This window comes from Ciconia boyciana, chromosome 5, assembly GCF_034638445.1.
Source record: "Ciconia boyciana chromosome 5, ASM3463844v1, whole genome shotgun sequence".
NCBI classification, from domain to species: domain Eukaryota; kingdom Metazoa; phylum Chordata; class Aves; order Ciconiiformes; family Ciconiidae; genus Ciconia; species Ciconia boyciana.
The window spans coordinates 84,962,152-84,989,997 of record NC_132938.1 but is presented as its reverse complement, the minus strand read 5'-3'; the positions used below and the strand labels follow the sequence as shown (position 1 = coordinate 84,989,997).

Sequence of the window (27,846 nt, the reverse complement as noted above, 5' to 3'; positions counted from 1 at the left end):
GTCTCAATTAACCAGAGATTGCTCTTGCAAGGTGCAAGTACACTTCCCACAAGCAATGGTAATCCTCAGCACTTTTTACCTTCAAATTTGTGGCCTCTATTTTAGAAAGGTTTGCCTTGTTGAGGCCTACCTGAAAGAAGTGGCTGATTTTCACAAAGAAATATCTTTCTCTAAAAGTCTCTCAGAGATGCGCACCATTTCCTTTTAGACAGAATTCTCTGCCGTGACAGTACTGCAACATTTTACTGTGTACCTTACGTTAGAAGAGCTATAACGGGAGAATTAGTCATACCCACTCTGATGACTGCCAAGCAGCGCTATGTTCTGCGCCACTTCCACCCCGCTTGGGGCCCTTACCGGCAGCACACACCCCCACACCACGCAGTACCCTCTCACCCCAAGCTGAAGCCTCCGCTTCTGGAGACTGGTTCCCTTCGAAAGGCGTCGAGAAAAAACCCGCCCGCACCTCACCCACCCCCGGCAGCGCAGCGCAGCGCAGCCCCGCCCCGCCCGCAGGCACCCAGCCCTTCGACCCGGGCCACCGCGGCCGGGGACGGCGGCAGGGCCTCGCCGGCGGTGCTCCCTGCCCGTGGCGGGCAGACCAGGCCCAGGCCCAGGCCCAGGCCCAGGCCCAGGCCCCGGCCCCGGCCCCGGCCCCGGCGCACCGGGGCCCTCACACGCACCCCACCGGACGTGACGCGACCGCCCGCGCGCCTCTCCACGCGCGGGGGGAAGAGCGCCCCCAGGCGCCCGCCGCCCGCGCCACGTGCTGCCGACAACGCGCAGGCGCCGCAGGAGGAGCCGCCGCGCTGTGACGCCATCGCCTCGCGACGCCATCGCCTCGCGACGCGCCCGCTCCCTCCCCTCCCCCGCAGCGCCCAGCGCCCTCACGGCCGGTCCCCGGGAGGCGGCGGGGCGGGACGGGACGGGACGGGACGGGGCGGGGCGGGCCGGGCGCGGCGCCGTGTGGTGAGGCGCGGTGCGGGGCGATGCGGGCGGTCTCGGCGGGCGGCGGCCCGTGAGGGGGGCGGCGGCGGGCGGTCCGATGCGGCGGCGGGGCGGCGGGGCGCTGAGGCGGCGCGGCGGGCAGGATGCACCAGAAGCTGCTGCGGAGCGCCCACTACATCGAGCTGGGGAGCTACCAGTACTGGCCCGTGCTGGTGCCCCGCGGCATCCGCCTCTACACCTACGAGCAGATCCCCGTCTTCCTGAAGGACAACCCCTACATCACCGACGGCTACCGGGCCTACCTGCCTTCCCGCCTCTGCCTCAAGAGGTGAGGGCAGCCCCCGCCGCACCGCCCCGGGCCCGGCGGGCCGAGCCCCGCCTCACACCCCCCCCGCCCCGTTGTGTCTCCTCGCAGCCTCTTCATCCTCTCCAACGAGACGGTCAACATCTGGAGCCACCTGCTCGGCTTCGTCCTCTTCTTCACGCTGGGCATCTACGACCTGACAGCCGTCCTGCCGGCCGCCGGCGCCTCCCGAGAGGACTTCGTCATCTGCTCCGTCTGCCTCTTCTGCTTCCAGGTAGGGGCCGGGTACGCGCCGAGGCGCGGCTGCCCGGGCGTGGGCCGGGGAGCTTCCTCAGGGGAGCGCCTTCGGTGAGGAGGAGAGCGATAGAGCCCGCTGACGGTGCTTACACACGCGCTGTGCGCGTAGGACTGCAGAGCAAGACAGGCTCGGGTCAGACCTGGGAAGGCACGTTTTAAATTGCATTGCTTTTAAAGGTAACTGGCAAGCTTGGCGGTTGAGTTGATTTTGACCTCTTCAATATATGAAATAAACCAGGGAGGACTGAGCATAGCTGGCGTAGGAGAGAGGCTGTGGAAAACAACTAAATTCTCCGAGGCCATGTTTCACAGCTTCAGCAGGGCGTGGGGGTTCAGTAGTGTCTGATGTGGCCCCCAGACAGCAGCACTTGCTGCTGGAAGGGGTCAGCCACCAGAACATGGAAATCGGCCGTGGCCTGATGCGCTCTGGAATGGCAGTAGGGCTTGGATTCTAACTTTTCACCTTCTGTGTCAGATGAAATCTGTTCTCAGCAGCAGACTTCAATGTGTCACCATTAGACCGCTGAAGCTCCTGTAAAGTATGCTGTCCCTAAAGAAGCGTGAAGAGCCAAAGAGCGCTGTATATATTCCCTGAAGATATTCCCTGTATATATTCCCTAGCCTTTGCATAGCTAGAAGCAGGGAAAACTCCCTTGCCGGCTTGAAAGCACTGCTGTTGTGCTCTTCGCTACTCCTGTTGAGGGTTGCTGAGAAACATAGAAACCATTTCTCAGGGAAAAAAAATGATGCCAGCCTAGAAGCAAATAAGCAGCCTGTGCGTAGGAGTTTAATTTCTTCTGTGTTGCCTCTCTAAAGTAACTTGGGTGCTGGGCAGTCAGGACAGATTTGGGCTTTGCTTTCTGCTTGTGGTGGTTTGGGCAAGCAGAACGCATCATCCCACTGCGCTCGTGCAGACGTGGCCCTGTTCCCTTGGCTACTGGCTTTTCGCTTCGCCTCACGGTCTTCGCCGCAAAAGCCCAATTTTCTGAGCTGTGCGACTGGGGGTTATCAAGTCTTGCAAAGTTTGCTGTTCCTTCTTCAGTCTGCCAGAGAAGCTTACATCATTAGTTGCTGTTGATTACTGGCAGGGATCATAATGGCCTACACCAAGTTGCACTGCAAAACTCGTAACGGGTCAGTCGCATGCTTTAAGCTTCAGAGTTTAAGCTTGCTATACTCCCTGTTGATTTTTAGGAGATTAATACATCCTTGTTTGAACATTTGTATAGGTCTGTATGCTTTGCTCAGTGGGATATCATCTTTTCTGTTGTCACCGCTCGGAGAAGACCAGCCGACGATGGATGGCATTAGATTATGCGGGAATTTCCATTGGTATCCTGGGCTGCTATGTGTCAGGCGTGTTTTATGCATTTTATTGTAATAACGTAAGTTTGAAGCACTTGTTCACGTACGTTTAGTTCCTGCGGTCTCGTTGTTGTAGTTTCCACGCCGTAGGAAGGGGGTTCATTGCAGGGTGTCCAAATAGAACATGAGCCAGGAGACAGAGATGGGAACTGAAGCAAGTTCCTTCTGACACCAGCAGAACTCTGCTTGCTGAAGTGATAGGCAAATTGAGGTTTTCCTTTCAAGCTGTCGATCACACAGGCCTCAAGAAAATATTTACATTTATATGACGGCAGGGTAAACTTCACAGGTCCTACCTTTGTCAAATGCTTGAGGGTGATTGTGGGATGTGTCCCCATCACAAGTAATTCAAACATCATTTCCCACTAGGTAGCTTACATGAGGTAGAAACAAGCTTATTTTCTCCTCATCTAATAGAGGACAAGTAAAATTAGTTCCCTTCAAAGGCCTAGATTACATCCACGTCTGCAGTGGATGCAGCGATCGGGTAGTTGAACAAGTCTGTGTAGGCAGAGGTGTATTTAAAATGTTTTGGTGAAGGCACTGCTTGGAATAAATGATATTCCGCCAGGTGTACTCGAGCACTGGAGTCCCTTCCCCTCACTGTCAGTTGATGAATACAAGTCTGTTCATTCAAATCTCATCATTGGTGCTCGCAGCAGTGACAGGAGAATTGATATATCGGTACATTTAGCAATGTAAACTTTCTACCCAGAGGTTACTTGTACGCACAATGAGAACACCCACAAACTTGCTTTTATTTCTTTTTTTCTCAGTACTGGCGTCAGGTATATTTAATCACTGTGCTGGCAATGATCTTGGCAGTATTTTTTGCTCAGATTCATCCCAGTTACCTCACGCAACAGTGGCACAGACTGCGCTCCATCATCTTTTGCTCAGTGTCTGGATATGGAATTATTCCCACCATCCACTGGGTTTGGCTCAACGGCGGCATCGGTGCATCTATTGTTCAGGTAAAAGAAAAAAAAAGGAAATAAGATTCCCTTTTGCTTTTCACTTGCCATCTTCCTTCAGTCCTCTTACACTTTGGGAAATGCGGAGGAAGCAGCACTAATTAAAATTCCCTGAAGTACAGAATTCTTTTGGACGATACAATCCCAATGCAAACACTTAGAAATTTATTGAGAAGCAGCAAACAGGTTGAGTAGATTAAATCTGCTTTACTGATTTAAAACTGCACCGTGAGAAGGAAGACCGGATACAAATGTGACTGAGCCTATCTGCCTGAGGGACAGAGCAGCCTGTGTAGGTGGACTGCGCCCTCGCTCGCCCCAGGGCGAGGGACAGGAGCGAAGAGCTGAGTCGGCTGCAGAGTGGGAAGCAGTCTGTCCGGCTGCACAAGTGCTCTGGGCTGTCCGCCTCCACAGACTGAGAGGAGAGAGGGGAACCAGAAGACACTGATGGGATGATTATTTGCTTCCTCTTCTGTTCCCTGGCTTGGCAGCAAAAATCAGTATTTGCCTACTCAGCCCTCTGTCTCTTAGGCAACCCTCATTTAACATCACTGTGAAGTTACTGAACTATTTTCCTGTTCTTGTTTTACCACTTAGAATTATGCTCTGAAAAACAAGCAGCACAGTACAGCTAAAGACAGGAAGGTATGCCCCAATATGAAAACCCCAGAACTCATTGCAATAACCCAGGGACCTAATTGTGCTGAAGAAAACGTTTTCTGTTCATAGTAAGCAGTAACTGTGCACGTTCTTAGACAGGCTCTGCTGGAGGACTGTCACCTGGGGTGATGGTTTAGCCCACTCCAGAGCTGCTGTTGAATGTGGAAGAGCAACATTTATGAAGATACATAGCCTTTAAACAGGGCATTTAACACTGGCCTTCTAGAAATCATATAAAAAGTAGTTGTCCGCCCACATCTTCCTCCCATTTAGTTTCTCCTGGTATAGCGGAATGGTACGTACGGTACGCATTTTGTTTCTAGACTTCAGAAAAATGCTCTGCTTCTGGTAACAAAACTTTCTGTTAAGGAAAACAAAAAGCAACTCATGAACTGGTTGCTTGATTATTTACCATCCAGTACGTAGTACTGCTGTGGCCTTGGGTTCTAGCGACTGCAGTCCCAACCGGTAAATGAGATTTTGCACTGAAGTCATCCTTCTCACTTATCCTGGCCGTTCTGCGTAAGATGGGTGTATGGGAAGACGTCCTTTTACTGACAGATACCATGTCTGCTGTGGGCTGCACAGAAACACTCAGTAGCTTGCGTATTGAAGCAGAGAGGTCGTGATAAAACAAGTTTCTTCCCATTCAGATTTTCCCAAACTTTGGCATTTGCTTCCCTGTTGGATTTTGTCCATAGATAACATAGGCAGTGAAGTAAGATTCAGTTTTGTCATGCCTTTTTCTTTCTGATCTTTAGGGCCTTTTTTTTTTTTTTCTATTTTTACCTTCTAACAGAATAGGAGAGCTTCCTTTTCTTTTGCAGGAGTTTGCTCCGCGTGTAGTTGTCATGTACTTCATCGCTGCTGTAGCTTTTCTCTTCTATATTTCCAAAGTTCCAGAAAGATACTTCCCAGGTAGGAAATTCTCTTCTGGGTGTTTTCTCTGCAGTTAAGCTTCCTGCAGTGTCACAGTCCTTGCTGCAAGTCCTGAACTTCCTGTGAGAGAACAGGTTGACCATGTTCTACGTGAAGTATTCTCATATAGAGTAAAACACTGCGTGTATTTGCATCAAAAGAAGGCAGACAACTTCTGATCAAGTTCGTTAAAGAACTTCCACTGCCTCCCAGCAAGTGGAGCGTATAGTTGAGCTTTGGAGGAGACTGATTGCTAATTGCAATGCATGAGTTGTTGCTGAATTTAACAGCTTAACCACTTGCCCTTTTTCTTCCCCACAGGACAGTTGAACTACCTCGGCTCGAGTCACCAAGTATGGCATATCCTTGCGGTGGTGATGCTGTACTGGTGGCATCAATCCACAGTGTACATCATGCAATATCGACACAGCAAGCCCTGTCCCGAGTATAGCGCAGACTTGTGAGCGAAGGTATAGCAGTTTTCATACTTGTGGGAATAGGACATTCTAACAAGTACAGGGTTAAATAATCCTGGTTTTAACTTGTCACAAGTTTCAGTCAACTTCCCTAATTAGCTTTCCCAAAGAAAACGCTGATTGGTGATTTTATTCGAGCAGTCATTAGTATTTGTTCCTAAGTAGCCTTTTCCTCAGGCTTTTGTCAGGTTTTCAGCGTACTAAGCATTGATCTGAATTTTCTGGAAACCGGGTAAGAGCTGGTCATTTCATATGCATAGTAATGACTAAACTTGTTTCCCCACTGCATTTCAGAGGCACTGCAATGAAATTTCTGACTTTGAGGGTCTGGACCTTACCTAAGGAGCTGAGGTACGAAGTTAAGCACTGAGGCAGTTCCTTTTCTGACTTCTGGACTGTTACCTGCTTGCTGGGACAGTATATTATTAGCAGTTTTGAAAAAACCAGGAGCATTGCCCAGGATCTGACAGTCATTTCCTGTTCTGCAATCAAGTACAAGACAGGTCTTCCTGGAGCGGGACAATGGAAAGGTGGGCTGCAAAACTCAGCATTCGGATCACAGCAGTGTTTCTTTTGCTTGGTAAACACGAACAACAGAAGTAATTACCCTTGCTGAGCTAACAGGCTCATATACCAGATTTTCAGATTTTGTTCAAGTGCATAATTAAGAACTGGCTCCTGACGGTGTGCTTGTAAAACCCTGGTAACTGTGGGCCCTGGTCTTGGATCTGAATCACAGTGGTACGGTGCGTTGCATCCTGCAGAGTCGTGGTCTGAGCGACATGCTTATGCTTCAGCATCGGTATGGTAACGTATAAAATTGAATTCAGGGGACTCTTGTACTTTTCTGGACAAGCTCTCTTCCTTTTTCTGGAGGATAAGATCACATGTCATCCACCATAGCTATATCTTCATTTCAGATCTTAAAAATTGCCTCCCCCAATATGGGTAGTGCCATTACTTCAAGAAATTTCTCTGGATCCCCTTGGTAATTTGGAATTAGTATTCTGAAATATTTCAGGAGTAGCACTAAGTCTGCGTGTTCATGTTTGTTACTATCTTGCAATCAGTAGAGCTGCTAAGAATTTTTTTAAGTTACATTGGTTTAACAGGATGCGGTAACACACCCCAAGTAGTGAACCTGCTGCGGATTCAAATCACTGAACTTTGGCCTTTTAACGTGTGTTGTGTTATACTGTACTTGCAGACTTTGTTACTGACAATGACTTACCGCCATAAGCTTTCCACAGTAAAAAGGTTGCCTCGAGTTTTAGAATCTGTCGTGAAACCATGTCTTATAAACTCAACCCTGGGGAGACATGAAATACGCAGGTTATTCGATAGCTGTAGCTCAGCTTGATTAAGCTCAATGGGTGCCAGTTTTTGAAACAGGATTGGAATTACTTGGATTTTGGGGTTAGAATCAACATTTTAAGTGGCTGCGGTATAGCAGCTGTGCTTGTGTTTGCAGTTCAGTTGAGCAGCGGTAGCAAATGCTGCTGCTTTGCACGATCGAGTATTAGCATTAGCCATTTGGAGATTCCTCTGCTTGCCTCAAGATGCTGTTATGACTTGTCCCAAACTTTAAGTGCTTGGGATTCAGAGCTGTCAAAGCATGCGATTGCATCGGAATGGCTAGCGTTAGAAAGTGGGAGATACCCTAACTGTTTCTCCTTTGGCTGCAGGCAGAAACGTTCTGTTCTGGGATTATAAACTGTCCTAGCTGACCTCGCCACAACTCCCCATCTTACCTGCAGCGTGGCCTTCGATAGTGACCCAGCATCTTCTGTTGTATTTTGTGATCATGTGACAACAGCCAGCTTGATGCCCACTGATAGGGGCCTTGTAAGATTGCAAACCAGTTGTCTCACACCTGCGGCCAAGGAAGAGACAGCACTGCCTAGCAGCGGGCTAGGAAAGCCTTAGGCAACCACGCTAAAAGCCGTGTAACACACGAGAAGCCCTTAACCAACTGTCGGCCTTGTCAATGCTATGCTATTGCCTCTTCCCTCTCGGGGAGGGTTTTCCCTTGGCGGGCTTTAGCTTAGTCAGAGGGGGGAGGCTGGCTTTTTGCAGTGCCCTCCTTGGGGCGGGCAGGCTGCTGTCAGGTCCCCCCAAAGCTGCCTCCTCCCCGGGCTAAACAAGCCCAGCTCCCTCAGCCTCTCTCGTCAGGAGTGTGCCAAGGAGACGCGGAATAGCGATGGAAATGTGCTGTCAGGCACCTGAACGCTCATCGGGGATGGAGAAGGCAGGATACTGACTTTTCTGCTGGTGTGCTGGAGAGTAATGCTAACTGTCTGTCAAGTTCAGTGGGTGGTTTTTGGTTTTTTCCAACTCCAGAAACAAGCAGTGGCAAGAACTGACTTTGCATTTAAGATTCAACTCCCAGATCTTTGAGCCTTTCAGTGTAAACACTGATTATTTTTTTTCTTTTTTAAACTGGACAGCCAAGCAAGTTTCAAGTGCACTGATTACTACTACTGAAGCCTGACAAGGAATCTGCAAGTATAAAACCTTGTTTCCAGTGTTACGTGAACAATAGTATTTGCAGAAAGTGTCTTTGTGTATTGAAAGCATACTGACTTTATAGTTTGCCAATGTATTTTTTTTTGTGTGTAAACTAACTACTGTAGCAGTTTTCACTGGATAAAGAAACTGACTGCAAAGCTGTACATTTTTATGACCCTGACAAAACTTATCAAGCTGCATGATGGTCTTTTATGTACATACTGAACGCGTAAATAAATTTCAGTTCATTGGATGTTTTCTTGGAGTAACACCATTCTTGCATCTGACATAGCCAAGAGACAGATGTGAATTGCTCAGCCACCCAACTTCTCGCACCTGCCCTGGATTGTAAATATACAGGGAGGCTGCCTCTTGAATTAGCAAGGCACAGCACGGAGGGGCAGGGCAGGTGTTCTAACTGCACTATTCCCGTATTGCGTGTAGTATCTTCTACTAGCAGTACTCGGTGTGCTATAGGCGTTTTTGGAGGAACGTCTCTAGCTGAATCTGCTGATTAACTCAGCTTTGCAACCTACCGCCTTTAGATCCAGATAGTTTCCCAGCAGGGCCTCGTTCGTATCTGAGGAGCTCCAGCCATTTCTGGTGCTGTGTTCTAATCAGAAGAAGGAACAGTTCATCCTGACTCTGCTTCAGCTGAAACAACAGGACTCTTCCCCACCTCAACTTTGCAAATGTGCTTTTGCCCTAACAGAAGTACTTCAACTGCATGCAAAAAGCAGTGATGAGAAATCAAGTACTAGCAGTTATGCTGCAAAACCAAAAACCGTAGCCAGAGCGTTTTTTAACTGCTTTTGTAACGGCAGGGACTGAAAACAAACAAGCCCTCTATCAGAGACGGCACGGGCAGAAAAGCTCCGACCATACGCGTACCCTGGCTGTGCATACAGCAGGCAGCTGTGCCAGCCAGCAGGGATGACTCTGCACCCTCGGTTACCAGCACCCATTCTCATCCTGTCCTGCAGCACACGGGTAGCGCTCACAGAACATTGATTACCAGTAACCCTCGGGATTGCCCCACATCTTCTGCCTCTCGCCCTCTGCCAAGCCTTTAAACCGTGGGCAGCACGAGGATGGAAGACGACCTCGTTATCTGTGAAAAGCAGTTTAAAGCAAGAATTTAACAGCCATGGTTGTTCATTTTTGTTTAAGCTGAAGCCTCCGGTTAAACTGTATTTCCTCGTGGATTTGCTTGTAACAAAACTGGACTGAAACGGGCAATAGTCAGAAGACCGAACAGCCAGGACATAAGCTACTATTTATAACCGAGTCCCACTGCCGCTCCCTCTGTTCTTGACCGTTTTCCTTCTTACTGCAGCTTATCTAAGAGTAAAATCAGTACAAGCAGCATCCAAAAACCTGCTCTGGTGAACAACTGGGGGAAGGGGGACAAATCACATTAAAATTATGTCCCGAAGATCAGGTGCAGAACTAAGTCCATGGGGATAGCATTGGGAACTGTTCCTAACATGTTGGCTACAGAAAAGGGACCGAGTTTCGGTTACCGCCTAGGAATCGGAACGCATCCTTTCGGCACGGTTCCGCAGGAAGGCTTTAAAGAGTAATACTGAACCTAAGGAATTAAAAATAATGCATTATCAAGAGGTTTTTAACAAGTTGGACAAGGAAAGACGATTGGGCAGCAACTACAAGTATTTTAAAACATTTTTTAAAGTGTGACAGGAGCCTACAGCCACAAAAAGCAATCAGCAGAAGCATCATTGCTTATAGTGAGTAAACTAAAGCCTAAATGGGAATACTTAATAATGCGATGTTTAAGGAGACCTGCAAAGTCACTGTTACCATGTTTGTTTATTTAACAACTGCAAGTATTTTATGACGTACATCAGTTTCACAAAAAAGTTAAAGTTCTCTGTTTAGTGGTACACAAAAAAGCTTTAGAAACTTGAAGTCTAACAAGAAATGGAAGTGTAGTTCAGGAAAGTGCACTTAAAAGCTGAATGCCAGCAATTTCAAAATAGTTTTTATGCTCTTTAATATTAGGTGATGCCTTAGTCACAAATTTAACTATACACACAATTTCCTTGATTCTCCTTTCAAAATAAGCACTATAGGGAAGTAATGCAGCAGCCACCCTTCGCACTTCTTTTTCTTTTGCAGCTTTGACTCATATTCACTCCCTCAAGTCACATTAAAGTGATTGTGGCTGCTGCGTCACTAAAAACACAGCAACTCCGAGAGACACATGATGTGTGCGAGCATGTGTATATTTTATATATACTTTTCATATATAAAAATACACAATGTAGTATAAAAAACTCCAGATAAACTCTTATTCTCACAGTAGCAAATATATCAACTTATTTTCACAGTACTTGAAGGGTTTACTAACTGGGACCCCCAGAATGATTAGAAGTTGTTTCCTCCAAGGCTGGTATGGACGGGCCCCACATTACGCAGGTCAGCCAAAGCAACCGCGCACATCTCAAGGCCGTTTGAGAGTCTGCAGACAAACACGACTATCTCCTCTTTCTATGACCACAACCATTAAGGGCTTCTTAGTACCTTTTGACAGAATCTCTCTCTCGAGCAGCTGATGCTAAAAGGCCCGTGGTTCAGTCATTCAACACGCTGAAAGAAAAGCTGTAAAAATCAATCGGTATTTTCTCTTGGAAGGGAAGCGTCAGTTCCTTACCTTGCCATTATTGTCTTCACAGACAGTATGGTACACGTCTAGCACAGCAAGGTCTTTCCCGTATTTCGGGTAAGGTCATGATGCACTCCATGGCAAGCACACACATGAGCACGCACACACACCAAATAAAGGCGAAAGGATATCACTTTCCCCGACAGTACCACATTTTGTCTCTGTTGAATAGCGAATCTTAGCTGAAATTAAACCCAAACTTGGGCTTAGTTGTGTATAAACAATATACACCACGCCAAGTCACCTTAGCGAGGCAAACTAATCTCTTTTCAGTCACAAGAAAGCATAAAATAATTTTAGCTCTAGAAACAAAAAAGTTACATTTAAGCAAAAACCTGTTTCGTAACTAGAATACAAAGAACCAGGTTTATTAAGGCCATTAGAAAGCAAATGTCATTGGCCATGACTCGTATGCAGGCAGAGGCATTGTGCCAGTTTTAGAGTAACTTGGGTTTACAGTTTGCTTATATCTCGTCTCTTGGTTTCTGTCTACAATCCCACTTCAGCTTTCCTGTACTGCAGTATAACCACTTACGGACCCTCTGCCAAAAACCAAGCCAACCCGCCACAGAAGGAAAACCTGTAGCGCTCCTCAGCCTGAAGTCTCAGGGTAGAGAGACAAAAACCAAACACGCTTCCTTCTACTCTTAATTTACCTGAACATTTAGGCCCACACTGAGTCTGCCGATGCACAGCCTTCTCCCTCCGTGTCCAGCAGTGAACCACCCCTCCTTTCAGGCAGTGGAGCTAAGCCCCAGTCCTACGCGTGTTGTTAACCCTTTCCTCTGGCACCGAACAGCCAAGCAAGCCCTGAAGTTGCTTTTCCACGAGGGAAAGCAGCGGCTGCATGGCTTTGGCCAGGACTAGCCTCATTTAAGACCATGGGTCAGGTGCCTGTTGTTTTATTCTCGTTTTGTTTCCACCCACCTGCCCCATTTGTCATAGCATTCTGTTCCAACAGCTCTTTAGGCACGTAAGGAACATTTCAGAAAGAAACCGTAGGAAGGCAGCTCACAAGCACGCACAGAGAAAAAAAAGGAAAAAAAAAAAAGACACTTAACCTGAGTATCAGAAAATGCTACAAAACTTGGCGTGCGCTTCTTACAGCCTTTGGTACAAAAAACCCAGGTGAGAACAGTAGTAATAAAGCCTAAGAAACTCCTGTGCAAATAGAGTTGAAACATTTCTACTCATAACCCCCTAAGAGCTTAATTTCTAAGCCTGAAAAAGGCATACGTAACCAAGCACAGCTGTCATATTTCACTTTCACCCCGTGAGAAAAATGGAAACGAGGAAGATAAAGGTAATGAAGGTGTACAGATACGTATAAGCTTCTTCCAAATTCCAGGACTAGGGGAAGCAATCTCACATATATCCGAGGGAGCGTTTTATCAAACCAACCCCCAAAGGAGTCAAGCGACTTGTTTTTAATGCGTTGTTTTCAACAAATATTGTAAGGGGTCCACCCCCCACCCTCACAGACCTCAGGACGACTGTATAACCAGCAGGAGACTTGGAACAAAAATGCACAACCCTAAATATTTCACTTGACCTCCTGTGACGGGGGGACACAGGGACACACAACCACGAGTGCTTACGTCCTCCATATATAAACATCCAATTGTCTACTCATCACCATTCGGTAGAGCAGGATATAAAGTTGAGACAAGCCGAGGAACCACCGCCTTCCTCTTTAGGACTGCCGTGCAAAGAAGGCAGAGAAATTGGACCGTCCCGAGTCGTACTCGCTCTGCAGACCGCGTACGTGGCTTGGCACAAGTTGCGAGGCAGCGGAGAAGCCGTCCCGCCTACCCACAGCACGTGCTTCTACAACAGGTAACAAAATCTTGTCCTCGATGAGTCTGTTCCCATCACCTTCCCATCACCTACTGGCACCACGCGCTCCCAAGCTTTTAGCCACGTCTCGTGCACCTAATGTCTCAGAGGTACTGTGCCGCAGGACAGGAGTCCTGCCTGTAAGGCTTCGTGGTGTGAAATGCAGTTACTGGTACGGTAGCCATCAGCTTCTGCAAGCTACCTGCTGCTTACTGCTTCTGTTCCGAAAGAAATCCGGGTTCAGAGAAGTTTCTTCAAAGCTCAGTGCATTTAGCAAAACTTTCTTATAAAATACACTTAAGTACAATAGTAGATTCATAACGACTTAAGAGAACATTAGGTTACAGTCATTTCATAAAATTATTATTATTTTAAAAAACAACAGGTTTGAAAGAATACACGTTTTCTTTGCAATAAAAATCCAAGAGGAAAAGAAAAGGTATTTTCAGACACAAATCCCAATTTATAATCAAATAAATCTGATGGTTGCATCTCGCAGTCAACTGTACAAGTCATCTGAAAAACTCCGTATGTGCCAAATGGTTTCCTCGTGTAAACCAGCCTCTCTTCCCAGCGTACTGAGTCGTCTTCAAAGTGCTGCAAACACTGGCTGCATCCCTGCTGGTTTACTCCCCTACATTCAGGCTTTTCGTTTCACAAACCATTATATTCTCTGTATCTTTAGTTTTATCTCTAAACTTCCAGTTTGCTATTTTACATTAATGGCACTTACTGTAAAAAAAAAAAAAAAAATTCTTTGAACGTTTAGGCACACAAAAAAATAATCTGCCTTTCATCTCTGCAGCTGCATAGATGTCTACCAGGTCCCAAGCCATAGCCGTGCTCTGGAATTCTGGGCCACAGCCCCTTGAGGACTTGGCTTCTTTATTTTTATGATTAATAAAGGTAGTTTTCACCTAGGAAGCAAAGACTCAGCTATTTCCAGCAGATCAATCTGGATATTAGTACATTTTGGTTCTTAGGTCTACTGTGACTGAGACACAAAGAACCACCACAGCTCCATTAGCCTACCTGTACGTATGGAAAACGTTTCTCATGTGATCTCTGCCCGTCCCCCTCCCTCCATCTCAGCACATCAGAGAGGACTGAAAAGGCAACGCAAAAGTGCGGAATGACAATATGTTCCAGGGCCCAAAGTCAGTGACAGACAACGATTCGTATCTGATTTCTCTTTTCATTCTGGGAGCCATCTGTCAGAACAAAATGATGCTCCTGGTTTGTTTTTTCTATTTTTCTCAAAAAAAAAAAATCTGCCATCATTCTAAATTTCATCGTGCAAGTTGGCCATGCCTTCTTGAACTTGAACAAACTGTACAACCCATGCCCCTGTTCAATTCAACCACATAAATTACTCTACTAAAACCTCTATTAAGTAACTCGGAGAGGTGGAAGGGGGAACCCCTTGGAAGCATTCACTGTTTGGGAGGAAACGGAGCTGCTCCAAAGGGATCTAACTCTAGCGCCTGTTGCTGCTGGCTCTGCACGCTCTGCACAACCAGTTCTGTGAAGGGTACTGCACCAAAGTCATCTGTTTTCAGCCCATCGCTGCCGTGAATGGCTCCGTGCAAGGAGCTCTGCCTAGGTCTACCAGCCACTACTACCGTGCCATGATCCCCGCGGTTGTCACCAAACCCTTGATGCTGGGGATGCCGCATCAAGTCCGGTGGGTGGAAGGGTTTGGCTCCGAAAGGATCCAGCAGACTCTCGTCTGTCTGCAGAGGGTTGGTTCGATCTTTGCTGTCAGTCAACGCAATGCTTATGTTCTCTTTGGAGTCTGAAATAGTCAGGAACTCGTTGCTGCTCTGCGAGTCCCTGCGGCCTGCTTTCTTGTGCCTGCGGGCTCTCTCAGGCGTGCGGTAGCTCGGTTTCAACGCCTTCTTCGTGGTGGTTGGGGTGCCGTGGTGGCGCTTTCCATTGTTCTTTGAGACCTCCTGCTTCATGCGCCTTTGGCGGGAAGAGAGTTTCTGCAGGTTACGCTGCTGCTTCACCTTCTGCTGCTGCTGCTGACTCCCTGTGATCTCTTCAAAGGGAACCAGCCCAAACAGGTCCTCTTTGCTCCCACTGGTCTTGGGGAGAAGGGAAGGCTGAAATGGGGTGCAGCCAAAAATATCGACGCTCCGTGGAGAGCTGGGGGAGAGCAGAGGCTCAGTTCCCGCCACCTGGCCATCTTGCTGAGACACCTTTTTGCTGAAGGGGGCTTTTGTGAAAACATCGAAGTCATCCTGCTCTTGGTTCAGGCTGGGAAAAGCTATCTGAGAAGAGGCATCTTTGTCCATCTTCTCTCTTGTCTGAGGCTGCAGAGTAAAAAAGGGCACTGCCCCAAACACATCAAATTCTTGGCCAGGGTTCTCCTTGATGACAGTACTTGGCACCTCAGACAAGGACGTATGCATTGAACTGGGTTCTTTGATTTCACCGCTGCCCACGCCATCTCTGAACCTACTGCTCAGGAGCCCTTCCACAGATTTTCGCTTGGTACGGTCAGAATCGGAGTCAGAACTTTGCTTCTCTTCCTCCTCTTCCTCCACCTCTTCCTCAGAGTCCATGAGGAGAGGTCGGTGGCCTAAATTCTCTGGTTCCGTATCATTGTCATCATTAAAGTCTCCATTCTCTCCTTGCAAGACTTCTTCATCCTCCTGTTCTTCTTCTTCCTCGCTGCTCTTGGGAGAAGGAGGATCAGATTCAAAATCACTCTCCGACTCATCACCACCTTTTGTCACTTGTCCCTCTGCAGCTTTCCTCCCTGGCCGGGGATCTCTAAAAGCATGGCTCAGTTTTCCAGCCTTGGGTGGAGTCCCTAAGTTATTTCCTTGATTGCTGGCTGAGTTATCCGCTTGTTTTCCAGGGGAACCTGCAGGTCCGAAGAAAAACGCAAAACAAAACTTGAAATACACTCTTGAAGTCAACACTTATTCCACACACACCTTAGCCACACATACCAAGAGATGATGCAAACATATATTCTGTACTGAGGGAAATAAGGTAAAACGAGACCTAATATTTCAACCACCACTCATAAAATTGATCTATAGTCAGACCTTCTGGCTTTACTCTGCAAGCACAAGATGTCTAGAAATACAATACTAGTATTTTTGGGGTGTGGAGGAGGGACCAATGGGCACGGGTGATCTCTAGAGCCAGCGCTGTAAACACAGGCGTTACGCGGCTGCTCCCTCGGGGAACTGGAGCCAGCGTGCCTGAAAGATGTTAAGTTTTGGTTGGTTTTTTGTTTTTAAAGCAGCCTACCTCTTTCTGGAAGTGCATCTGCGCTTTGATAGTCTGCTCTGACAAACTTATTGCTCTAGTCACTAAAACAGTCAGCATAGGCAAAAGAAAACTATTTAGCAATTTCAGATAATTGACTTCAGATCTTGGATACCATTTTAAACAACAACAGACATCAGAGGGCTCTGCTCTGCCGGCCTACCAACCAGTCTGCTGTGCCTTGTCTGTATACCAGAACAAATGCACCTTGTTGACAAACACATCCCTTAAGGCCGCCTTTTGAAGAGGTTCTCCAAGCCTAACCCACTGTACTAAGGTTTTTACCACGCAGTCAGGTATGCGTGGCAACACTGACATATTCAGTGTAGTTTCAAATAGGAAACGAGTGCATGACACGCTGTTAGTCCCCCCAGTCCTTCCTCTCCCAAGCTTTCACAGCACGGGACAATCCTACACAACATCTCCAAGATAACTGGGTTCCTCTAAGGTCAATGGAAATTAGGGACTGGTTGAGAGAGAAGCTGTTCGTTCATGTCCAAGCTGCAGGGAAGATTACGTGAGGTCACGATCTCTCTGTCCTGCCCTCGAGGGTGCCAACCCCTTACGTCAGCCAACCAAGCGGGACTTGGAGCCTGCCAACAGCCACCACAGAGCTACGGGGCTTGGGGGTTTTTGCCTCCCTAGTGTGTTTTGAGGCATACAAAGGGAAACGGGCAAGACAGCAATCCCTATGGGGAGATCGCAAGGTAAGGGGTTAACGTAACACCATGGAAATGGAGATGCAGGAACAAGGATGTTTTCCAACAAGTGTCTTGGTTTGAAATCCTCCCTCCCTCCCCCCAGTCAGGTCCAAAGCTACAATTTGACTCATAAATCCCACTGAGAGTTAAGCTTGATGGTCACTGCCATCATTTGGGCATTTGAAAAGGTCTCCCCAGGTGCTCCCCTCGGTTTCAGCAGAAACAGCCCCTCTCCATCAGGGCCTTCCCCACCGCTAATGCCAACAAAGCACACACGGTGACAGCAACACAGGAGAGCTTTTACCTTTTTTGGGCTGGTGGTTTTTGGTTGGTTTTTTTTTGAAAGCAGTATTTGCCTTGGCATGTCAAACCTATGCTTAGGGAACGTCTTTTCCTCTAGTGACACTGAAGCTCCTTCTAACTTCTAGTGTAGCAATCCAGGCAAAAAAAAAAAAAGCTACTACTTTAACTTAAGTTTGAAAGAAGTGTTTTCTTGTTTGTTTCTAAAAAGGATCTGTCAGCTCAGCTTCTCTGTGGGAAGGAAATTTATCTATTCATTTGACACCAACGCCTCCATCCCCGCTATTTACTCTCTGACAACTAGAGCTAAGAGAGTAATTCACTGATGACTCTCTCGTGGGGTGCTTGACTTAGAAATACTGGGAGCAGTAAAAACTGCATCAGTCAACGAAACAGATGGCAAGAGCACGCAGACCAGGTAAGCCTGTGTAGTGCCATTGCTATGGCACTCAGAGTTACACAAAACAAGTTTCTCCCTATGCTGGAGCCCCGCTGCTGCAGCGAGACGTTTTCTGGGGCATAACTGACTGTCGGATTTCCATCTGAAGAGAATGAGTAGGAGGAAAAGCGAAACACTTGGTCTCAGCTGGGGAAAGCATATTTGCTCTTGACATATTCTTTTCTCTGGGACACAGACCACACGGCAGCCACGCTGCTTTAAGAACGTATAATTGAACATGTAACGCTGCTAACAGCAATGGTAATTCACCTCTTTGCAGACACAGAGCAACTACGGCAAATTTGTGTGCAACACTTGAAAGTGAGGCTATATTACAGTCGCTCCAGGCTGAACATCATGGGGGTACCAACCTTCAGATGGGGGCCAGAACAACGGCAAAACCGACTGCGTTTCTGCTTGCGCCAGCGAGGACTTGGGCTGACAGCCAGTTTACACTTGCCTAATGGCCACACGGAGTTCACTTTTACCCGGCTAGGAACATCCAGTACCCCACTTCACAGCCTTCGCCAGCGAGATACCGTGCCCCGAACCCAGTACAGCCTGAGTACTGGATGCAAATTTCTTCCTCTCTTCAGTTTCTGTCACAAACCTGGGGACGGGGACTGGTCCTCGTTAGAGCAGTCGTTAACGCGCTCTCTTCGCAGCAGTGTGCTAGACTGCTGACCCTCTCACCTAACCAAAACGAACACCTTCCGGTAAACCATCGCTGAAATTTCATCAACTCAATGTGTTCACAGGATTGAAAAAGCTGGGGATGGATGCGCGCACCAGTTATTTCTCTGAAAAAAATCTTCAGCCAGAATCCAGCTCGTGACTCTCTTGTTCTTGTAATATACAAAATAATTTCTCAGGTAATTTCTTCTGTCACAAGGAAATTAGCCACTTCCAGGCCAAGGCAGATTTTTTCTTTCTATGCTCCAGTTTAGACCAGAATGTTAAATTTTACAAGAACAGTTTCCCCCTTTTTTAAAAGGAATTAATAGCCGATTTCTTCATCCAGTAGCCATTTTGCTCTTTTGCAATTACACTTAAAATAACAATAAAAATTCTGCAGCAATATATTTTATGTATGGATTTAAAAACAAGACGATCAGAATGACTAAAAACATCAGGTGATTAGGGCTTTGAGCTGTTTCTTCTTTGCTTCTGGTGTCAGATTGCTTCTTATCTACTGTAATTTTAAATACTACATATTTGCTTTACCCACTAAATTACAATCTGGATTATTTGACTTCTTACTTTAGATTTCCCAAAGGTACCGCCTTCACATTGCACTATATAACCCCCTATCTGCCGAATCCTGCTGTTTCCAATATTTACTGAAACACTAACGGTAACATAAATGCAATTAGATTTAAAAGGAGAAAAACAAGGAAATATTTCTAGGTTAGACGTTAACACCGCTTACACAACAAAAATCCCCAACCTTTTATGTATGTCAATAGCCACATGAGTTTACACTGCCAAGGAACGATTATACCTTTGTACATAATTTCCATATGCAGAAAGCAATTTATAAAGTAATTTTTTTTGAAGACAAGAACTGAACCGCAGTATATCTAATATACCCGACTTCCCAAAAGGTTTAACTCTTGTTTGTTGATTGCTGCCACAGTCACACTCACTGGAAAACAAACTGCAAAGGACACCAACAAGACAAAAAAAGCCAACCTCTACCAACAACTGCCGACTTACTCATTTACGTCATTTAAGCCACACGATGTTTAGCTCTCAGTAGCAGACCTCCCTGGACAGAACGTACAGCAAGCAGGACTCGACAATGCATGGCAAAGCACTTGGAGCCATTTCCCAAGCCATACTCCATGCATTCATACTGGCACGTGAGCCATTCCAACATCTCCTAACAGACCCACCTGTAACTGTTATTCTGGCTGACAACACACCGCAAACAATTTTGGGAATCAGTCATCCAGACAACCTAGTTTTTAAGGGAGCTGCATTAGTATTCTAGATTTCCTTTCTCGAGTCCAAGAACTACCATCTCTCGAAAAACTGGGATGAAGTCAGGAACAATTCATGGAGCAATCCCACCTGCTGGAGATTGGTGTTCTACAGTAAATACAGAGACTGCGTGCTCGCTAGGTATGAAGCTACGTGTTTCGTTCACATAGTTTGAACTCCAAACCACTCGTCCCGGAAATGCTGAGCACATTGCTCATTGACAGAGGCAGGGACGTGGAAGGTGCTTCAATAACTAGCAAGATTACTGAAAATTTGAAGTACCTGTTCATTTTTACAATATTTTCTACACAGCAATCTGTCTTGGCACTAGTCAGTTTTGTGGCCTCTTGTTCTACTACAGGTAACGGGGCTAAGCCATCGCACACTGAATTTAGCATACAACTCCCTTTTTGATGGCAAGAATGAAGCAGCACGCCGGAAAAGGAAGCCTGAGCCTGTGTATTTGTAAATGTCTGTCCCTGCACGTGGGAAAACATTTTCTGGAATATCTCCACTCTGAGGCCACTCAAAGAGATAGCAAGCATATTTATTTTTCCAGCTGTGCATCATTACAGCACCAGGCAATTAACTGCCTTTTAGCTCATCAGCTTCAAACCCCTCCTTTCACTACAAGTGATTTCTGCACAGGGTTTCTGAATTTCTAGCTCTTTAGCCCTGACATTCCTCCTTGTCCACCATCTCCTTGTCAGAGTTATGAACAATACTTCTTTATCGCAGCAGGAAATTTATGTTACTGTATTGTGTACAGACTCAGAATAATCAAAAAGACAATGAATTTTGCAGAGGTTAGAAACTCAAAAGCCACCGTAACAGCTCACTTACTAAAATTTCCCACAAACCCGTATGGCCCTACATGCACAACTTCAACAGGAGAGCAACTGGGACATGGCAGATGACACTGGGAGCAGCAACTGCTCGTGCTACATGGATTTTAAGAAAACACTTTTATTGCTGAAGTATTTCAAGAGTGGTGACCTCACTGCTCCCACGCTTTTATCTCTCCAGAAAGAGCAAGTATCTTGGTTTATTCTTCAGTTTGGGTTGAGGTGTTGTAAACAAACAGAGCCATCTTCTCCCAGCAGGCAGCAGACTAAGATATGAGTCTGAAACACTCCATAGTCTAATGTAGCCAAACCGCATGGAAGAAACCATCTCCGGCTGCACCTTCTCATCTGCAGTGTCTTCGGTTTAGTCCCAGTAACAGGGAGAAAATTGCAGTGGACTGGTGTCAAAACCAAACCAAAAAACCAAAAGTATCCTCTAGAATGCTATCAGTTTTAAACCCCCAAGAGGAATCTCCTGTTTTGTTTTTCTACGCTACAGTTGCCCCTCTTTCACTCCTAAAGAAACGAGCAAACTCAGTAAATACTAAGAGCACTACAACGAGAAACAACGCCCCAAAAGGGAAAATACTGTGGTTAGTGACAACCTAATGCTCTGGCCACACAGATTTCCAAAATGAAATATTCTGTCATGTTGATTTCATGCAATCTTCTCAACCTAAACTGCTGCAGAGACTCTTCAGATATATATTTATAAGAAAATGCTGCAAAATGTTGAGTAACATCTGTTTGTAATGTACTGTTCAGATTACTACACTTCTAATCAGGTTTGCATCTTGTAGGAGACAATTGTTCTTCGCTTAAATGCAAGCCAGGTGGAACATCTTTAATCATATAAGAAGATCCCAATCTTCAAGGAAATTTTCTGTTCTGATGTTCTTTTTCGAGACATCCGATTATAAGAGGATGAATTCCCTCTAACAACCACAGTAATTGCATGCCTTCTGCTGGTTCATCATTTTAGGGTATTGCGGGGGTGGCGAAGAGTGGGGCATAAGGGCTTTAAGCTTCCTTTGAATTGGAAGCATACTGCCACCATCATTTCAGAACAATTTGCCACATGTCAGGCCCAAGGATTACTGGCGTGCTGCAACTCAATCTGCGCGACTTCTTTGACAATAGCCAGAGCAGCAGCTGCTGAATATTGTAATGGCTTTACACTGCTTAGCACCTTCATTTTCAAGAACAAAAACGGGAGGACAAAACGCTTCTGCTGGGCATCTATTGCTTAAATGTTCTTTCAAATAATTAGTCCACAGGTTGAAGGGTGTTATAAAAAAAGAACAGGTGAAAAGCAACCGTGATGGCTCTAAGATTTGGGGGGAAAAAAAAAAATCACTGCATCATTTTGGACAGAAAAAACCACACCAGTGGCACAGCCCACAAATCATTTATTGTTGTGACGTGTGAGTAAGTTCAAGTTACTTTGAAAGTGTTATCTAGAAAAGCTAAAGTCTAAAGATTATCTTGATACAGGGAAAGATCTTGAACCTGCATTCAGCAAGTAGTATGAATACCTAAAACCATAGCCAAGGAGAGGTTATGAAGCAACATCAGCAGTATTTTCAGTGAGTACACATATTGATATGAACTTAATTTAATTGTCAAGTTAGTTAAATCTGGAACACTGTACAACAGGCATATCAAGTTGCAGGTCTGGACATCTTTTAGCAAACAGTGCAAGAACATCAATTGCCACAGAAGCATGAACTGATGGCAGGAGCTGGTTTAGTGTTGTAGAGGAAGTTGGCTCATGTCTTTTTGTTACTCCTGCTCTCATGTTTGTAATTTCTTGCTAAATTACAGTGGGCTGTGCATCACTGAAAGCTCCAGACCGCACCATAGCCCACAGGCTCCAAAACCGTGATACACAAACTTGCAGTGGTTTGAACCCTTGTTAGAAGCAGCATACCAAAAAGTAACCAAACGAATAGTCATCACGCACATCTCTTCATGCCAGAAGAACACGCTTCGCTGCTGTAACACAGCAAATGCTAGTAATCAGCTCCTGCAGCACCATCCTTTCAGGGATATACTGCGTCCAAGTCTCCCGACAATTTCCATTGTACTGCTATCTGGCACGCAGCTGGCTGGTCTTCTGCCAAATCCACACAGCTGTGACTAGCCAGTTACATACCACACCACAAAATAGCTCTTATTCCAAGACAGACATCTATACTGATCATTTAAAGACACTACCAAGTCTTCGAGTGCAGGAAGTCTGGAAGTAAAAAGGAAGCTGCTAGAGTACTAAACTTGCTTTTATCCCCAGTCTCTGCCCAGTGACCATGCATGCAGTGACTGGGAAGGGGTTACCTATGTATTTTAGAAGAAACTACAGTGACTTGATCGAGAAGCACCATGTCTACAGCACAGAAGAGGTGCTGTACAAACACTCAGTAGAATAGCTAAATAGATGACCTGAACTAGAGCCTTATCCCAGGAAGACAAGCCAGAAGACAGCTCACTGACATTATCCACAGGAGCAAAACACCTAGCAGACAGCTTCAGGTCAGCACTTGCGAAAAATTCCAGTCAAGGTTTGCCAACATCTCCACTTCTTGCACAGTCCATCTGTATCATTTTGAGAGTTACCTCAAATCTTCTCTTGCTTCCCCGAATTCCAGTATTAAGCTGAGGGCAGCACAAGGCAATATAGACCAGTTTAATCCCAGAAAGAATTAGTGTAAACAAACATATGATGGCAAAAGACCACTGAGTACAACTCAACAGCAAACTGTACTATATTCATAACATTTCCTTCTTAAAATTCGCAGATAGCAGAAAACCTGTGTCTCTTCTGAGTTTCTGAAACACTCAACTTGATGTTAACAAAGGATGTTACAACACAAGCTGGTTAACATACACTTGAATCAAAAGCTTCCATTCCAAAATGTTGACTGCAGGAGGCAATTTTTCCCCTGTCACCATCCAGTGTTTCAGGCATTCAAGAACCAGAATCTGTTTTCCACACGTTAGGTGCCTGTCCTGAGCGCCTCATTACTGGCTGTTCAACTGTGCTTTCTTCTCTCATTTTCATAAAAGAGCACTGGAATTCTCTCTCAAGCCCATTTTCTTTTCCAGCCATCTCAAATTCTAAGCCATTACTGTTTTCCACAAAGATTTAGGCATACAATAGTGTGTATAGCAAGTTTACATATAGTACTTGTGAAAACACTTTTAACAGGATATCCACCAAATGTGAATTACGCTAAGTGCTTCTACACCATTTTCCTATCAACTATAGTGAGAGGAACACAACAAGACGTTAGTTCACTTCACACAGGTATTTGCCCTCTGCATAGCATGTCAAGTGACATACATGTTGTTGCTGGCTCTCCATTCCCACCTGAAAAGAACACGCTCAGAAGCTCTGATGGATAAGCAGCCTTAGTCCATCCAGTTCCAGGCTCTCCTTCCCGGTGATCCTTGCAGCAGCAGCCGCCTGACACGCACTCAGCTCCGCAGGGAAAATCCCAAGGTCTCACAACTCTCAGCAACCCATGGTCCTTTCCAGCGATGATAAAAGGTTTCCAACTTCAACCTCTGCATCTGCCTTGCAATACCTTCCCAGACACATGTAAACGTACCTGATGGCACTTATTTTGCTGGACTACCAGCACCTTATCTGAAGTTGTTAAGACAAAAGATGATACATGATCTTCAGCTTCTTGCTGCTATCTCACATCAGATAATAGAAATTAATTAAGTATTGAGTCAAGTGCTGCTTTAAGCGGAGAACCCTTAAGCCTCTAAAACAGAAGAAATACTCTGGGTGACTCTGCTCAGCTACAGTCCATATACAACAGCATTTACGAACCTGAGACCTCTGTCACACAGCAAAAACAGTGAAGCAGAAGAAGGTTGTGAATACAGTAGAATGCGTCTTCAATAGGAACTGTCACTTTGTAAGAAAGTAAAATTTTCTTTTTTCATTTATTTTAAATCGTCTGTATTAACATCAAAATTTCATCTCATCATAATTCAACAAGTCAAAATTCAGTAGTCAGAAACCTGGGTCAATGGAGTGTGTTATCACTATATTTGCACTGTAGACCTATTACAATGAGGAAGAAGTGAAACTTCTGCTCTAACTAGATAGACAGTCTCTCACCCAAACGCTTGAATTGCGCTCAAGGTATTAAACCTCTGTTCCACTTTCTATTCAGTCGTCTTCCCTTTGATGCCCTGAGTAAGGTACGCACGCGGTTTACTTCTTGGTTAAATCTTTTACAATCACAAGGAACAAACCAGAAAGAACGTATTACATCGAAATGTTAAGTACAAGAGGAAATGAAATTATTAGGGACATTTGTCCAGTTTGTCCTAGAAAGCCCTCAACTGGAAATAAAATATGTTTCAAGTCAACACCATTCTCCTTTTGTTAGTTGTCTTCCAACACCTCATTTCAAGACATTTCCAGGAACAACTCCGTGGGGAAAACAAACCAGCTTTTAAAAGATGTGTCTTCAGATTTGAAGATTTATTGTATCAGATTCGTTTGCTAAGTGTAATTCCCTGTTAACACGGAATTAAAAACACCTTCCTTGAAATCAAGCCAGTATGTACACTTGTTTAAATTCCAGTTATGAGTCAGTAGAAAAAAGGCTATTGAAAACTGTACGATTTTTTTTTTCCAATGAAACATTCACAACCAGCTCAACATTTCTCAAGCAGTCTGGTTTTTCAGCCATGAGTGAACTTGATTTTTTTTTCTTTTTTTCTTAAGAGAAGGCATCTCCCCTTGTTTTTTAGTATGTCAAGAATTAAAGCTTGGATTCAAAGTAACAAAAAGATTACATATAACATAATACAGCGGGGCCACTTATTACAATCTAAGCTATATTATAACTTTCTGAAAAACAGCAATGAGCAAATACATTTTTAAGACCTAAGGTGAGGAAAGAAAAAGAATAATCCCTAGAGACATGGCTATGAATACTCAAGACAGGAGACTAAGCACCTGATAGTCACCATCTCAGATTAAGCATAACTATTACTGTTCCTTTTGCATGTGTATTTAGGCTCACCTAGAAAGCAAAGCAACCTCTTTAATGAAGGCTCTAGGGTAAATCCTCCCAGACTGCCACCTACAGACTGCACCTATAGAGCAAACACTTCTTGACTTAAGAAGTGCTTTCACATTGTATTGAACTCCTGCACATTAACAGGATGACAGAAGGTAAACTTGTCCTTTCTGAACGACCTGAACAAAAAGAGAAACTAAGTACACTGGAATAGACCCAGTGTGTGGTACAAGAGCACTTGTGAGCATTAAGCAGCTCTAGTAAACCATCTTCAGGAATGCAAGATGAAAGTGAAAGGAAACACGGATGCCAACTTAGGTTGACCCCAAGTGATTTATTTTAAGGCACATTATCTGAGCTTTTGAACTTCTGCAAGAATCATTTTTTAAAGTCATATTAAGGCACCTTTATCACACAAGCACTCTCAATAAAACTTAGGTAGGCCTCTAAGTGGCTCCATCAGTAATTGAAGCTCTTTTAACCATTTTACTGTCATGTAGGCTTTACTTTGCCACAGATATGAAAAGAACTATTAAAGTGCTGATCAAACAAATGTTAAAACTGGCAATTAAGTTGCAGGATTATGCCGTTTCACATTGACAGCCAATGTTCACATATACAACATTATTTTTACTTCCATCCAAGGTAAAAATAGCCAAAGCCGAACTGAAACACAATAATGAATTCCCCCCCGCCCCCCAAACGTACACATACCATAAGGTATTTTGTTCATTTTGACTCAATTTGTACCTAAACTGTGCATTAAATGCAGCAGAAGCTTGCAGTCTTAACTCGGCTGGAGAACTGCACTAACGAAACAGCATGAGTTGGAAGTAGACTACAGGGAAGTAGCAAAATTTGGTCTTAGCAACTGATCTGCCTTTAGCAAAAGCACTTCTAGTTCTGCTCAAGTGACTCGCACTGCACTGGTCCAATGTAATTGCACTGCAAAGACTATATCGTCTGTACACTGTACAAGTACCAGGAACTGGATGCAAAAGTTTCTTTTAATTGGAGATAATCAACATATTAAAAAAATCTCTTCAACCCATCTACTGTCATGAGGCAGCCGACACCTTTATCATTTTTTGGTCATTTAACTGGATGTACATACTTGAACAGATACATATATATATACACATATGTATACATATATATATATGAGGCAGTGATGTTACAGATGTAACTTGCCTGGGTGAGAAATGAAAGGAACAGAACCAAAGGGATCTTCAGGAGGATTTTTCTGTGGAGCAGAAAGTGGCTCCACATTCTTATCTGAAGATGCTCTCCTGTCCACCAGCCTGTCTGTAAAAAACAAAATGAAACAGAACAAAAAATAAAATAAAATAAAAATGGCAGGTCTTATGCCTACACAAAGATATCTACTGTATGGGGTGAGGGAGGAATATACTCTCAATTACGGGTTTTTTGGTGTTTTAAAGGTATCCTACATCTTGAATCCATACTTCTTGATCATTCAGGCAAATTCACCTGCACAAACCTACTATTAATCCCCCTGTCCCTCTGAGAGCAGCATGTATTTGGTGATGGAATGGTTTAAATGAGGAACTCTTACATGTTATATGCAGCCTATGCGCTCTGTAGTAGAAACTACTAGTCCCCTGTGCTCTTGAGGTTTTCAAGTAAGAATCACTATGCTTATCTAAAACACAAAATCATTCATTTTATCCAAGTTTCCGCCAGCCTTTGCCACAAACAGAGAAAAGCTGACAATCACAGCAAAACAGCTGTGGGTACTTTTTATTAAACATGTAACATCTGTTAGTAATTAAAAACAATTGGAGTATCATATAATATAGAGAAATGTAGTGTCTGTTTTGTATGGTCTTCAACCCTTAGGAGACTGTTGTTTTTTCTTTTTATTTTTTTTTTCCTTTTAAATAAAGACAAACAAAAGTTTTTTAACACAGTCAAAAAAATCAAAGCACTAAGAATGGAAAATACAAGTTTTTCTGTCCAAGTTGTTATTCTAACATTGCTGCCAACTGAAGGTGCAGACCATCCAGCCCAACCACCACACTGCAACTCCAGAGGGTCCAGCAAGGCCCATCAGCCACTTAACAATAGCAAGTGCCAAGGTCTTGCACCTTCAGCTGACATCCTACATCCGCTATGCAGAAGACATAGCATTTTGCTTTCCCCCCTTTCCACAGCAAGCAGCTGCTCTTCCAAACAATTCGCAGCACAACCTTCTGGACAATTTGCCACTGTAGAGATGCAGCTGAACTGTGCCCTAAACACGTATCAAGCTACCT

At 45.0% G+C, this 27,846-nt stretch overlaps 2 protein-coding genes across 8 annotated transcripts in view; one reads left to right on the top strand and one right to left on the bottom strand.

Annotated features, from left to right (window-relative positions):
- The first annotated feature begins 972 nt into the window (after window positions 1-972).
- PAQR3 (progestin and adipoQ receptor family member 3) lies at window positions 973-8,703 on the top strand. 5 transcript variants are annotated; one of them, XR_012042656.1, is made up of 8 exons: window positions 973-1,276; window positions 1,364-1,526; window positions 2,779-2,934; window positions 3,691-3,888; window positions 5,376-5,466; window positions 5,788-5,936; window positions 6,237-6,293; window positions 7,628-8,703. XR_012042656.1 is itself a non-coding variant. In XM_072862430.1 (7 exons), the coding sequence occupies exons 1-6, from the start codon at window positions 1,092-1,094 to the stop codon at window positions 5,928-5,930; spliced, it is 873 nt and encodes a 290-aa protein (XP_072718531.1). In that variant the 5' UTR covers window positions 973-1,091; the 3' UTR covers window positions 5,931-5,936; window positions 6,237-8,703. The 5 variants fall into 5 exon arrangements, 2 of the variants coding, with proteins under 2 accessions (XP_072718531.1, XP_072718530.1); XR_012042655.1 differs by having other exon boundaries at window positions 975-1,276; window positions 6,237-6,472; XR_012042654.1 differs by having other exon boundaries at window positions 975-1,276; window positions 6,237-6,744.
- Window positions 8,704-10,261: 1,558 nt separating this feature from the next.
- The window catches only part of BMP2K (BMP2 inducible kinase), a 67,802-nt gene continuing 50,217 nt past the window's right edge, over window positions 10,262-27,846 (bottom strand). For 2 of the 3 annotated variants that reach the window (XM_072861360.1, XM_072861359.1), the window contains exons 15-16: window positions 26,762-26,875; window positions 10,262-15,844 (exon numbers count right to left, since the gene is read on the bottom strand). In XM_072861360.1, coding sequence (XP_072717461.1) covers window positions 14,406-15,844; window positions 26,762-26,875 — 1,553 coding nt within the window. In that variant the 3' untranslated portion in view covers window positions 10,262-14,405. The remainder of the gene's footprint in view (window positions 15,845-26,761; window positions 26,876-27,846) is intronic. The other variant, XM_072861361.1, reaches the window with a different exon arrangement.

Coding starts and splice junctions, on each gene's coding strand:
- PAQR3 (XM_072862429.1), top strand. CDS start 1,092: ATGCACCAGAAGCTGCTGCGGAGCGCCCACTACATCGAGCTGGGGAGC. Junction 1,277..1,363: donor TCCCGCCTCTGCCTCAAGAG/GTGAGGGCAGCC, acceptor GTCTCCTCGCAG/CCTCTTCATCCTCTCCAACG. Junction 5,467..5,787: donor TCCAGAAAGATACTTCCCAG/GTAGGAAATTCT, acceptor TCTTCCCCACAG/GACAGTTGAACTACCTCGGC.